Source organism: Saccopteryx leptura, chromosome 2 (genome assembly GCF_036850995.1).
Source record: "Saccopteryx leptura isolate mSacLep1 chromosome 2, mSacLep1_pri_phased_curated, whole genome shotgun sequence".
In the NCBI taxonomy this organism is placed as follows: Eukaryota; Metazoa; Chordata; class Mammalia; order Chiroptera; family Emballonuridae; genus Saccopteryx; species Saccopteryx leptura.
In genome coordinates, this window is record NC_089504.1 from 344,986,584 (window position 1) to 345,000,445 (window position 13,862).

The 13,862-nt window shown below is 51.3% G+C and overlaps 1 protein-coding gene across 3 annotated transcripts in view; it reads right to left on the reverse strand.

The window, feature by feature from the left end:
• Positions 1 to 1,050: 1,050 nt before the first annotated feature.
• The window catches only part of ODAD4 (outer dynein arm docking complex subunit 4), a 33,890-nt gene continuing 21,078 nt past the window's right edge, over positions 1,051 to 13,862 (reverse strand). For all 3 annotated transcript variants that reach the window (XM_066364193.1, XM_066364194.1, XM_066364192.1), the window contains 3 exons: positions 11,816 to 11,916; positions 7,682 to 7,760; positions 1,051 to 2,498 (listed from right to left, as the gene is read on the reverse strand). In XM_066364193.1, coding sequence (XP_066220290.1) covers positions 1,978 to 2,498; positions 7,682 to 7,760; positions 11,816 to 11,916 — 701 coding nt within the window. In that variant the 3' untranslated portion in view covers positions 1,051 to 1,977. The remainder of the gene's footprint in view (positions 2,499 to 7,681; positions 7,761 to 11,815; positions 11,917 to 13,862) is intronic.

A 13,862-nucleotide genomic window follows, 5' to 3' on the forward strand; every position in this document is an offset into this window, starting at 1 on the left:
TCTCTCCCTTCCTGACTGTCCCTATCTATCCATCTCTCTGACTCTCTCTCTGTCTCTGTCAAAATAAATAAACAAACTGTCCTGGCCCTTAGAGTTCACTGTTAGGCTGGCTGAAGGAGGCGGCACAGGCCTGATGAGTTTTACAGGAAGTTTATTTATGCATCTGCAAACCAGATGGGCTGAGACCCTAGTGGCATCAGCAGAGAGCTGTAGGAAGGGGGTGTCTGATAATTGGGGTTTGCTGCAGGCATCTGCTGCCATGGGGTTGGGTGCACCTGGACATGCCCAGATTAGCATATCCTGGTTTGTGGCCTTGGTTACAGACTGTCTCCCTTTCCCAACTCTCAGGTCCCTCCAGATGGCCTTGTCCCAAGGACATTTCTCAAAACCTTCCCAGGGTGGAGGGAGTTGCTTAAGGGAGGTTGGGTGAGGGAGATGCTTAATGAGGAAGTTGCCCTTGCCTAGTGGGAGGTTGGATGAGGAGAATTTGAGTTGAGAGGAGAATTTGAGTTGAAAGGGGCTTTGGATTTAAAGGAGTCCTAAACCCAAACCTGACACATCTGTTTCTTCACCCTCCTAAGACTTTCTTCTGAGCACCTTTCTCTTTCTCCTATAAGATCCTTGGACGGGGAGAGGGCCACACTTCACACCGTGATCACATCTGGCTCAGGCCTTGTTTGGGGACCTCTGTGTTATCTCACCCAGTCGGGGTAAGGTCCGCGTTCTGCTTGAGAGGTGGTTCTGTTACCAGAAAGGGGACCTGGCCCAAAGTGGGTCTGCCTAGGGCCGCGGGTAGTGTGTGGGTTCTTGACTTCACGCAGGAATGATCACAACAGGAGTCCAGGTGTGTTTGAGAGTACACTTATTAAAGCTGGGAATGGTGAAACAAGGAAGGGCTTAGGATAGAAGAAGCAAGAAGCAACAGGAAAGAGAGTCTAGGGGGGCCCGCTTTGGCTTTCTAGAAATCTTACAGGAAAGAAATGAGCCTAGGTGGGGCTGCTTTGGCTCACTGGAAAGTCAGAAAAAATGGGAGCCTTGTAGACAGGGTCAGGGGGTTAGCCTGGGATGAGCTGCTGTTGCCCATTGCTCCCCTGGTTGCAAGTCTTGTGGGGACACAGGGTTTGGGAGAAAGAGAGGGGCAAGGAAAATGCACCTTGGGAAGAAAAGAAGGAAACAGGGAAGGCACTGGGTCCTGTGTCCCAAGGGTTTTCTAAGAGTGGGGGAATTCAGGGGCGGTCCCAGGGAAAGAATGGTAGAATATTCATCAGCTCTCCAGGTGTGTCCTCTTAGCATCATGGTCAGCAGCGGGGCAGGGGTCATTAGTCAGTGCAGCTGGTCCTGAGGTCAGCAGTGGCATTGCTTGTCTGGTTTTGCTGCTTTTTTGGGCCTGGAAGCTGAAAACACAACTAAGGCCTTGATGTATTTGATGTGGGTCAGAACCTTATTGTCCTAGGGGCTTAATGCTTAGGGCTACTCTCTTGCTCCATCATTCACTCTCTAAAGGGGTCTAACCGCATGACTAGCAACATTTCAGGGTAGGAAAGTTCAGGGGAGGGTTCAAACTGCATGACCAGCAGTATGCTAGTGGAGGAAGGTTACCCTGGGGGCGAGGTCCTTGTTTTCCGGGGTTTTCCCATTGCTAGGTACCTGGGGCTTTCTACCCCGGTGACCTGTTCCTGGCCTATTCCTTGCTCTGCTTATTTCTAACTACCAACCACAGTACCCCATGCTAGGTCATTCATTCTCTAAGGTTCTTCCGAGAATGGATAAGGGTGAGGAGGCAAAATGATAGATTCAAGATTTGTAAAAGGTCTATATTTAAAGGGAAAACTATCAGAGAGAGGCAGACGTGACCTGTGGGGCCCAGGCCACATTTTTTCCTATTAAAAAATCTCAACTCAAAAGTCTAGTTTAACAAGATCCCCATGGTCCCTATGAATACCAGCCTCCTGATCCTACTGCCTACTTAGAATGGCTTCATTCATCTTCCTTTTTATCCTTTTTCATATTTTCTGTTTTCATTTCTCCTATTTCTTCGGATTCTATTTCCCCCAATTCTTCCACCTCTCTTCTGCCGGCTTCTGGTAGCCTCTCCTCTTCTTCATCTGATTGCCTTTTGATTAATTCTTCTGACAGTTTTTGGTCCAGATCTGAAGGCCTCCTGTAAATTTCTCTGGATTCCTTTTTGCTCACTCCTAATATTTCCCCGCCTGCTTCTCCTAATCTCACGTCTAGTTCGCCAGACAGTTTCTTGGCAGCCTCTCCTGTGTCTCTCCCTGTGGCTCCCAGTTCTGTTCTTGAGGAGCTGGCTTTGTTTTCTGGTCCCCTCGCCGTGCCGGTTAGGGCTTCGTTAGACAGCTCGTCTTCTGTGTCTTTCTCACCGTCAGAGCGCTCTCTTTCCCAGTGCTTCATCACTGTCTCAGGTTCATTCTTTCCTTTTTTCATTTTTCTTTTCTCTTTTGTCTTCACTGCCATATTATCCAATGCAGCAGCCTCATCTGAAACACAGGAGAGAGGAAAGCAAGGTAAAATTTTGTCCATTTCTGAGCCTGGGTAAATCCCTGTCTGTGCAGCCCCATGCTTCTAAGAGGAGCATTCCTTTCCAATAGGAGAAGAAGGAACTCATCCATGACCAGTCCTGTTCCAGGCATCGTGTGAAGCTTATACCACACAGATTATACCAGTCAGTCAAAAGTGCACAGTGTCGTGAAAGTGTAGTGTCATTGGTTTGAGCTTGCACTCAGGGACCTGGACTTGATAAAGAGAAATCACACACCATGATCACCCTGCTGAGTCAGAATTTGAACCCAGAACAGTCTGCCCCCACAGTACGTTCCCTTTCTCTACAGGAATAGAACAGGTGCTGGGAAAGGACAGAAGGGGTCTTTTCTCTGGCAGCCTCATTCTGCATTTCTCTTTGTCCCTGGAAAGCACTTTTCATCATGTGTTGGGAGGTTCCCTGTAAAAATATGAGCAGATTGCTCGCAGCAAGTTCAGCTGGAGTGCTGTTTTTCAACCAGGAGAACCCTTGCTCCTTGCTTTTACCAGCTGCAGAGAAAAGTCACCAATCTCCTCCCGAGCTGCCCCACATTCTCTTCCTGGGAGCCCTTGGTCTCTGAGGCACCTTCAGGCGCTCTGGGTTCATAGCTGGAAAAATGCTGCCATTTGCTGCCACCTGCTGTTCTGGGAGGGAAGTGCCCAGCAGCTGCCACTGGCAGCAGGGCCTTCCCAAAGTTCTCGGGAGGACACCTTCCCCAGGACATAGCCCACCAGGATTGTCAAGGGCTGTGGGAGGGAGGCTGCTTGGAGCATCTGCCGTTTCCCAGCTGTGTCCCTTCACATCTGTTGCTCCTGCGGCTTCTGAGAACAGCTCCAAGGTCATGTGGGGCAGAGGCATGACCTCTCTCTGCGGGGATCTGGCCACCACATGGCAAGCACTGGATAATAAAGGGCACTCATGTGCCTGCAAACTCCACACCCAGATTCCCACTACCATGCCTGGATCAGAGAGGGCATCGGCCTTGGTGCCTGGAGGCGGTTCTGTCATCTTGGGGTACACAGAGTACATGTGATACAGCTAGGGCACCCCAGAAGGGCAGACGGAGGCTGTGTTGTCACCAGGAAGAATGTAGGACCATGGTAAGAGCCTGGGTTCTAGAGTCAGGCTGCTGTCTGAGACAGAAAACCTGTGGGACTTCAACCCCGCTGCCTCCTTGTCATCCGTAAAAATCAAACAAATAATAATACTTATTTTATTTCATCGTGTTCTTGCAGAATCAGATGAGTCAGAACATAGTATATAAAGTCCTGAGAAGAGTGCCTGGCACATAGGAAACCCTGAATGGAGATCATCTCTTATCCCCCGTCCTGTCTGGGGTCTGTCCCTAATGACTCGGTGGGGCCTGGGGGCCTGGAATCCCAACCATCTCCTCTTCCTCATTTCCTTCAGAAAGGCTGGAGCCAGGGAGTCAAAGGCTCTTTACTCCCCGAGGCCCTGAGAGAAAGATTGATCAGGCACAGCCATCTCTGCACCCGAGCCCACCCACATGCCCCTCTGACACCCTCTCCAACCCCAGCCCTTCCCTACTCATTCTAGTCCCACACAGTACCACACAGCAGTACCACACAGCAAAGGACAGTGTGGCTCTGAGTCAGACTGCTGTGACCCAGGCAGATCCCTCAACTTCACTTGGCCTCCATTGCCTCCTAGAGTGGTGAGGACTCAATGAGATGCTTAACCCAGTGTCTGGCACACAGGAAGAGCCCCAAAAGTGTGACTGTCATTCTGCCTCTGTCTTTGCTCCTGCTATTTATTCCCTGCCAGAAATGCCCTCCCTCTTCCACCTCGCACCTGGGAAAGCCTCGGGCATCTTTTGGAGCCTGAAATGAATGATTCTTCCCCTTGGAGCCTTCCCTGTCTCCCGAGAGGAGTCAGAACGCTTTGCCTGTGCTCACAATAGAGCAGTTCCTCCATCCAGTTCAGCACTTGCCTGCAGGAGTCCATTCAGGGACCACTCTATTTTTTTTTTAATTTTATTTATTCATTTTTAGAGAGGAGAGAGAGAGGGAGAGAGAGAGAAACAGAGAGAGAGAGAAGGGGGGAGGAGCTGGAAGCATCAACTCCCATATGTGCCTTGACCAGGCAAGCCCAGGGTTTCAAACCAGCGACCTCAGCATTTCCAGGTCAATGCTTTATCCACTGCGTCACCACAGGTCAGACCTATTTTTTTTTTTAATTAAAAAATTTTTTTTATTAAGTGAGAGGCAGGGAGGCAGAGAGACAGACTCCCACATGCGCTCTGACTGGGTTCCACTGGGCAAGCTGATGCTCTGCCCATCTGGAGCAGCTGCTCTGTTGCTCAGCAACCGAGCTATTTCAGCGCCTGAGGCAAGACCATGGAGTCATCCTCAGCGCCCGGGGCCAACTTGCTTGAACCGTTCAAGCCATGGCTGTGGGAGGGGAAGAGAAAGAGAGAGAGAGAGAGAGAAGGGGGATGGGTGGAGAAGCAGATGGTCACTTCTCCTGTGTGCCCTGACTTGAAACTGAACCCAGGACTTCCACATGCTGGGCCGATGCTCTACTGCAGAGCCAACCGCCCAGGGCCCAGGGCCCACTCTAATTCTCTGGTTTTCCCACTGGGCTGTGGTCTCCTCCAGGGCAGGAGCTAAGCCTCTGTCTCCCCCAAGTCTCATATCTTCCTGGCATTTGACAAGTGCTCAGTAAATACTGATGAGTGAATTGAAGAAATACAGGAGCGGGCTGTCTGTGCGACAGCATGGGCTCAGACTCATTTAGGCTGAATCACCTCCCTCTCCTGCCCCAGGGAAAGGCTGGGGCTGCTGGTGGCACTGAAATCAGAATGCTCGGTAGACAGTGCACTGGGACTGGAGCAGCTACTGGAAAGAGCAGCTGGGGGGCCCTGGCCGGTTGGTTCAGTAGAGTGTCAGCCTGACGTATGGAAGTCCCAAGTTCGATCCCTGATCGGGGCAGGGATCCCCTCCTTCTCCCCCTTCTCTTTCTCTTCCCCTCTCATAGCCAGTGGCTTGATTGGTTCAAGCACTGGCCCTGGGTGCTGAGGGTAGCTTGGTTAGTCCAAGCATCGGCCCCAGATAGGGGTTGCTAGGTGGATCCCGGTCAGGGTGCATTCAGGAGTCTGTCTCCCCTCCTCTCACTTAACACCAGGAAGACAAACAATCCAATCAAAAAATGGGCAAAAGAGCCTGACCTGTGGTGGCACAGTGGATAAAGCGTCGACCTGGAAATGCTGAGGTCGCCGGTTTGAAACCCTGGGCTTGCCTGGTCAAGGCACATATGGGAGTTGATGCTTCCAGTTCCTCCCCCCTTCTCTCTCTCTGTCTCTCTCTCCTCTCTTTCCCTCTCTGTCTCTCTCTCTCCCCCTCTCTCTCCTCTCTAAAAATGAATAAAATAAAATAAAAATTTAAAAAAATGTTAAAAAAAAATTGGCAAAAGAAATGAATAGCCCTGGCCGGTTGGCTCAGCAAAAAGCGTTGGCCTAGCGTGCGGAGGACCCGGGTTCGATTCCTGGCCAGGGCACACAGGAGAAGCGCCCATTTGCTTCTCCACACCTCCGCCGCACTTTCCTCTCTGTCTCTCTCTTCCCCTCCCGCAGCCAAGGCTCCATTGGAGCAAAGATGGCCCGGGCGCTGGGGATGGCTCTGTGGCCTCTGCCTCAGGCGCTAGAGTGGCTCTGGTCGCAACATGGCGACGCCCAGGATGGGCAGAGCATCGCCCCCTGGTGGGCAGAGCGTCGCCCCATGGTGGGCGTGCCAGGTGGATCCCGGTCGGGCGCATGCGGGAGTCTGTCTGACTGTCTCTCCCTGTTTCCAGCTTCAGAAAAATTAAAAAAAAAAAAAAAAAAAAAAAAGAAATGAATAGACACTTCTCCAAAGAGGACATACAGATGGCCAATAGATAGATGAAAAAATGTTCAACATCACTAATCATTAGAGAAATGCAAATAAAAACCACAATGAGATACCACCTCACACCAGTCAGAATGGTGCTCATTAACAACACACAATAGGTGCTGGCGAGGATGTGGAGAAAAGGGAACCCTCCTGCACTGCTGGTGGGAATGCAGACTGGTGCAGCCACTGTGGAAAACAGTATGGAGATTCCTCAAAAAATTAAAAATTGAACTGCCTTTTGACCCAGCCATCCCACTTTTAGGAATATATCCCAAGAACACCATATCACTGACTTTAAAAAAGAAATGCACCCCCATGTTTATGGCAGCATTGTTCACATCTGGAAACAGCCCAAGTGTCCGTGAGTGGATGAGTGGATTAAAAAGCTGTGGTGTATATACACACACACACACACACACACACACAATAGAATACTATGGGGCCATGAAAAAGAAGTAAATATTACCTTTTGCAACAACATGGAGAGACCTGGAAACTATTATGTTAAGTGAAATAAGCCAGGCAGAGAAAGAAAAATATTATATGACCTCACTCATTTGAGGAATCCAAGAAACAATGTGAACTGAGGAACGGAATTGAGACAGAGGAGGGATCAAAGGGACCAGAGGAAAAGAGGACAGAGGGAAAGGGGACGATAGGATGGGATAAACCTGAAGGGAAGGGGGGAGGGCGCTGTAGAGAGGGGGGCAAGGGAGATATTGAGGGAAATATGGGGGAGGGGGGATGCATTCGGGGCGACACTAGAATTTATGTAAACACAAATTATTATTATCTTTTTTTTTTTTTACAGAGACAGAGGGATAGATAGGAACAGACAGGAACGAAGAGAGATGAGAAGCATCAATTATCAGTTTTTCGTTGTGACACCTTAGTTGTTCATTGATTGCTTTCTCATATGTGCCTTGACCGCGGGCCTTCAGCAGACAGAGTAACCCCTGCTTGAGCCAGTGACCCTGGGTCCAAGCTGGTGATCTTTGCTCAAACCAGATGAGCCCGCGCTCAAGCTATCGACCTCGGGGTCTCAAACCTGGGTCCTCTGCATCCCAGTCCGACACTCTATCCACTGCGCCACCGCGTGGTCAGGCTCAATAAATTAAATTTTAAAAAATAAATAAAAAAGAAAGAAGAAAGGGAGGGAGGGAGGGAGGAAGGAAGGGCTAGCAGCTGGGACTAACAGAAAGGAATGCAGAGGGGAAATTCTGCAGTTGCCGTCTCAGGGGTAGGAACTCACCTTTCTTTTCTTTGAACACATTCCTGTAGCTCGTTTTCTTCAGCTCATCAATAATGCCCTTGTTGGCATCATCCAAAGCCTGTGGGTGGTAGAGTAGCTGATAAACTCTCATAACCCCTATTTGGCACCTACACTCCCCCTTTCTTCCACGTCCCAACTCCAAGAGGCAGGGCTCTGCACTAACCCTGCCCTCTTGTTTGCTCCTGGATCCTCTAAAGCAGGGGTCCCCAAACTTTTTACACAGGGGGCCAGTTCACTGTCCCTCAGACCGTTGGAGGACCGGACTATAAAAAAAAACTATGAATAAATCCCTATGCACACTGCACATATCTTATTTTAAAGTAAAAAACAAAAACAAAACAAAACGGGAACAAATACAATATTTAAAATAAAGACCAAGTAAATTTAAATCAACAAACTGACCAGTATTTCAATAGGAACTATGCTCCTCTCACTGACCACCAATGAAAGAGGTGCCCCTTCCGGAAGTGCGGTGGGGGCCGGATAGATGGCCTCAGGGGGCCGCATGTGGCCTGCGGGCCGTAGTTTGGGGACCCCTGCTCTAAAGGCTCCTGCCCAGAGGTTAGCTGATTCCTAGGGACTCAGAAATACCCAGGCTAAGTGGCATGAGACACAGGACTGCAGATAATTCTGACTTCATTTCCCTTGGGCTTACACATGTACTGGGGAGGAGTGTGTATCCCCTGATTTCCACTTTTTACCTAAAGCTTCCTTTGGCTTCAGCCAATGCAGAGACACAGTGCAACTCCCTACGCCCACAGCAGGGTAGCAAGCCGGGGAGGGAACTCAGACACATTGCAGGGTGGGCCTGGGGCTGACCTGCCTTCAGAGGGGCTTCCAGGGTGACTGCAGGTTCCCTGCTTGCCTAGGACTCTGCCCGTGCACATCCGTGTGTGTGTGTCTGTGTGTGTGACCGAGACAGAGAGAGGAACAGATAGGGACAAGCAGACAGGAAGGGAGAGAGATGAGAAGCATCAGTTCTTCACTGCGGCACCTTAGTTGTTCATTGATTGCTTTCTCATATGTGCCTTGACTGGGGAGCTACGGCAGACCGAGTGACCCCTTGCTCAAGCCAGTGACCTTGGGCTTCAAGCCAGTGACCCTGGGCTTCAAGCCAGTGGACCTTTGGGCTCAAGCCAGCAACCATGGGGTCATGTCTATGATCCCATGCTCAAGCCAGCGACCCCCGTGCTCAAGCTTGTGAGCCTGCACTCAAGCCGGCAACCTCAAGGTTTCGAACCTGGGTCCTCTGCGTCCCATTCCAACACTCTATCCACTGTGCCACCACCTGGTCAGGCAGCCTGTGCACATCTTGAAGGCAGGCTCTGCCTTCTTCCTCTTGACTTGCACTGGCAGAGCACCAGAAGGCACTCAAAATCAGCTGCTGAAGGACCACTAGGCCTGGACACTCTCGTGCAGCACTGGTCTGTACTCTCTGTATGCCTTCCTGCCTGGTGATGCCAGCCCAGGTGGGTAAAAAGTCAGGGACCTGGTCCCATGAGGAGTCACTTAGGGCCATGGGGCTGTTTGTCCCCGCAGGCACTTCTCTCTGCTTCACAACCTTTCAAAGCCCTGCCCTGCCCTCAGGGTGCCCTCATGCCCTCCTCATGGGAAAGCCCCGCCCTGCCTCCCTGCTGGGACTCTCATTCTGAATCTCCTGGCCCCTATTGCACTGGGCATGAACAAGGGTTTTTTGTGTTTGTTTTTTTTTAACTTTCCTGCTGACACTAAGTTTCCTAAGGACCAGAATCACGGTTGTCACCTTTGGGCTGACAGCCCAAGCTGACTTGTGGTCATCAAATATTTACTGAATGTAAATTTGCCATGTTATCTCTCCAAATACTTGCAGGGCGATCACGTGGAAGAGGATTAAATGAGAGACCATGCTTATGAACCGAGGGGCACAAAGCACACGGCTGGGCTCAGGGAAGGGGAGCGCTCTGCCTCTGGGGGCCGGGTGTACAGGCAGGGTGCACGTGTGGGGAGCAGACCCCCTCGCCAGGAAAAGAGAACAAGGTGACAGGCCTAAGTTGCCCTGGGCCAGGTAAAATCAGGGCATGGACTGCCACATGGTGGGGTATCTTTGGGAGCAATTCCTCCACCATGACAAAGAAAAAATGGTTTCACTGTGGTTCTCACAAACCATAATCTTGCCCCTTAAAAAAAAAATCTGAGGGGGTCAGGTGGCTTCTTTGCCATTCCTAGACCTACAAATCCAGGCTGGTCCACCGACTGTCTGGGGTTCCTTGCTCCTACTTCTGTCATCATGACCCAGCCCTTGGGTCCAGGCCAGGGTCTCCTTTTCTGTCTCCCATAGGTTCCTAAGCCCCAACAGCCTCCCAGGCCTTCGGCCTGGTCAGATCCTGTAGTCCTTGTCCTTCAAAACCAGCATGAGTTGGCCTCTGCCCCAGGCGCTAGAGTGGCTCTGGTCACGGCAGAGCGACGCCCCGGAGGGGCAGAGCATCGCCCCCTGGTGGGCAGAGCCTTGTCCCTGGTGGGCGTGCCGGGTGGATCCCGGTCGGGCGCATGCGGGAGTCTGACTATCTCTCCCCGTTTCCAGCTTCAGAAAAATACAAAAAAAAACCCCCAAAAAAACAGCATGAGATCCACCTCCAACTGCAGCATTTCAGAATATCACTTCCCAGGGTCCCTGCTCCCTTTCTGGAATGCCTGCTGCATCTCCAATGTATGCTGTTCACAAAAACTATGGGATATTTTATCGCTTCATATTCATTTTGAAATACTCTCTAATTTATTATTATTTTTTTTTGTATTTTTCTGAAGTTGGAAATGGGGAAGCAGTCAGACAGACTCCCGCATGTGCCCGACTGGGATCCACCCAGCATGCCCACCAGGGGGTGATGCTCTGCCCATCTGGAGCATTGCTCTGTTGCAACCAGAGCCATTCTAGCGCCTGAGGCAGAGGCCATAGAGCCATCCTCAGGGCCCAGGGCCAACTTGGCTCCAATGGAGCCTCAGCTGCAGGAGGGGAAGAGAGAGACAGAGAGGAAGGAGAGGGGGAAGGGTGGAGAAGCAGATGGGTGCTTCTCCTGTGTGCCCTGGCCGGAATCGAACCCGGGATTCCTGCACACCAGGCCGACGCTCTACCACTGAGCCAACTGGCCAGGGCCTACCCTCTAATTTTTGTGAGCAATATAGTTCCTGAGGCCAGGCCCCTCGTGTTGCCCCTGAGTTACACTGTCCGGCCTCTTTCAACAACAGGACAAGCTCCCGGGGGACAAGCACCCTGTTTAATACACTCCAGCAGACGCTTACTGGGGCCCAGCTACATGGAATTTCAACATGGGACAGCTTAGGGGCAGCAGTCTGGTGGGCAGAGGGAGGGGAGGTGGCCAGCAGATTCATGCTAAGGCGAGCGCGCTGACCCTACTGAGGTTGTCCATCTGCCTGGAGTGGCGCTGGGAGCAGTGGCTTCACCTGTGGCCTCCGCTGCCTGAAGATGACAGCCTCGCCAGCGCCGGCCAACAGAAAGTTCTGCAACAGCGAGGCCGACTCGAGATCTGCACCTGCCGCACCACAGCCACAAGCGACTATGGAGTACCTGAAATGTGGCTAGTGTGACTGAGAGACTGAACTTTAAATGTAACTTGTAATTCATCTTTATTTAAACCGCCACACGTGGCCAGTGGCTGCCTCAGTGGGCAGTGCCAGTCAAGGCCAGTGAGGGAGGCAATCGTATTACATGTATTTCTTACGGTCTCCTGGCGGAGGTAGCATTTTTGAAACTGTAAATCCTGAAATCAATTTAGAAGCTCTCCACCATCATTAAGGAAAAAAAAAGAGAAGAGAATTGGAAATACCAGCGTCCAGAGTAAAGGTAAATATGTTTTTTAAAACTTTTGTTTCTATTCTTTGTTTATTTCACATAAAAATATGTGTCTGGGTTGCTACATAAACCGTGGGGAGTGGGGAATATTTGAAAGCCACTGCCCACCTACAATGAGCCCTGCACTTAGGAGGAGCTCCTCCGGTTTTGTGGAACGGCCTCCCCAGATGGCTGGGGGCTGAGGGCCCGCCCACCCCGGGCGCAGCCCCGCCCACCCCGGGCCCACCCCGCGCCCACAGCAGGGCCCAGCTGGGGGAAAGGCTCACGCTGATGATGGCCTGCTGCGCCTCGTTGTTGTGGACGAGCTTCGCTCTCTCCAGGGCCTTCTCAAAGTTGTTCACGGCCAACTCGAAGTCTCTCAGCTTCACTGGGGAACAGAGGGGAGGCACAGCACAGGTAGGTGGTGACACTGTGTGTTGCATGATGTGGCTGCCCTGCAGGTGCCAGGCTCCCTCTGGAGCCCCTGGCCTGCCTGGCCCCTCCCACGGTCGGTCGTTAGAAGCTTGTGTGAGCTGGACTGAGCCCCAGGTCTCTGCCCAGGGCCATCCTTTCCGTCACATTCCTGGGCCATCTCCAAACTAAGACAGAACCGGGGAACCTGAGCCGTGGGTCTCAGGCCATTCAGAGGCGTCAATGAAGGCAGGGGACCTATGCATACATCATGTGTCTCCAGAACAGGGGAACAACTCCATCTTGTCCCATCTTTAGATTGTTCCAAAGAGGAAATTCATATTTTAAAAATGTTCGCTTAACTTTTTTTAAATTCATTTTAGAGAGGAGAGAGAGTGAGAGAGAGAGAGAGAAAAAGAGAGAAAGGGGGGAGGAGCAGGAAGTATCAACTCCCCTATGTGCCTTGACCAGACAAGTGCATGGTTTTGAACTGGCATCCTCAGCATTCCAGGTCGACGCTTTATCCACTGCGCCACCACAGGTCAGGCCGCTTAATTTTTTAAAGAACTCTGTGGAGTCCTGGCTGTTTGGCTCAGTGGTACAGCGTCGGCTCGGCCTATGAAAGTCCCGGGTTTGATGCCCGACCATCTGCTTCTCCACCCCTTCTCTCTCTCTCTTTCTCTCCCTCTCTCTCTCTCTCTCTGTCTCTCCCCCTCCCTCCCCCCACCCCCCTCCCTCTCCTGCAGCCCTCCTAAGAACCAGGAATAGTTCTAGGAAAATCTGCTGTAATCATGTCTGTGATTTAGGTTTAAAGCTTGCAGTAGTTTTCTCTATGCTTTTGGAAACAGTCTATGATTTGCCCTCTGCATATGGCCCCTCATCAGTCTCCTTCTTCCAAACCTCCCTGGCCCCCAGGAGCTCCAAGTAACATTGGTCTCCTTCGGCTTATAAAATCAGCCCAGGCCCTGGCCGGTTGGCTCAGTGGTAGAGCGTCAGCCTGGCGTGCAGAAGTCCCGGGTTCGATTCCCAGCCAGGGCACACAGGAGAAGCGTCCATCTGCTTCTCCACCCCTCCCCCTCTCCTTCCTCTCTGTCTCTCTCTTCCCCTCCCGCAGCGAGGCTCCATTGGAGCAAGGATGGCCCGGATGCAGGGGATGGCTCCTTGGCCTCTGCCCCAGGTGCTGGAGTGGCTCTGGTCACAAAGGAGCGACCCCCCAGAGGGGCAGAGCATCGCCCCCTGGTGGGCAGAGCGTCGCCCCCTGGTGGGCGTGCCAGGTGGATCCCGGTCTGGCGCATGCGGGAGTCTGTCTGACTGTCTCTCCCCGTTTCCAGCTTCAGAAAAATACCAAAAAAAACCCAAAAAACCCCCAAAAATCAGCCCAATTCCTGCCCTCCGTCCTAAATGCTGTTCCTTTGACCGGAAAGCTCGGTCCCGGTGCCTTCTCGTCCTTAAAGTTTCAGCTTAAAAGCTACCTCTTCTAACGGGAGGGCAAGGAATTGGTATCAGTTTTGCTCCCTACTATGCGCCTAGAAGGTACCAAGTAAGTATCTGTAGTATGAACAAATGAATGAAAGATTATGCCCTCAGCATAGCACTGGTCACATTTCCTCCCTCCATGGGGGTCGGCTGCATACCTGGGGCAGGAACAGCTTAGCACAGCTTAGCAAAGCCTGAGCTGTGGAGTCAGACAGAACTGGTTTCTAGTCCCAGCTTCATCGCCCATTCGCTTGTAACTTGGAGACATTTCCTTTCTAACTTTATATTAGGAAATATTTCAAATACGCACAAAAGTAAAAATAGTATAATGAACCTGCATTACTCATCACTTAGCTTCAACAATTATCAAAATATTCCCAGTCTTGTTTCATCTCTTTCTCCTTTCCCCTGCCCCTTGCTTTTTTTTTTTTTAATTTTTATTTATTT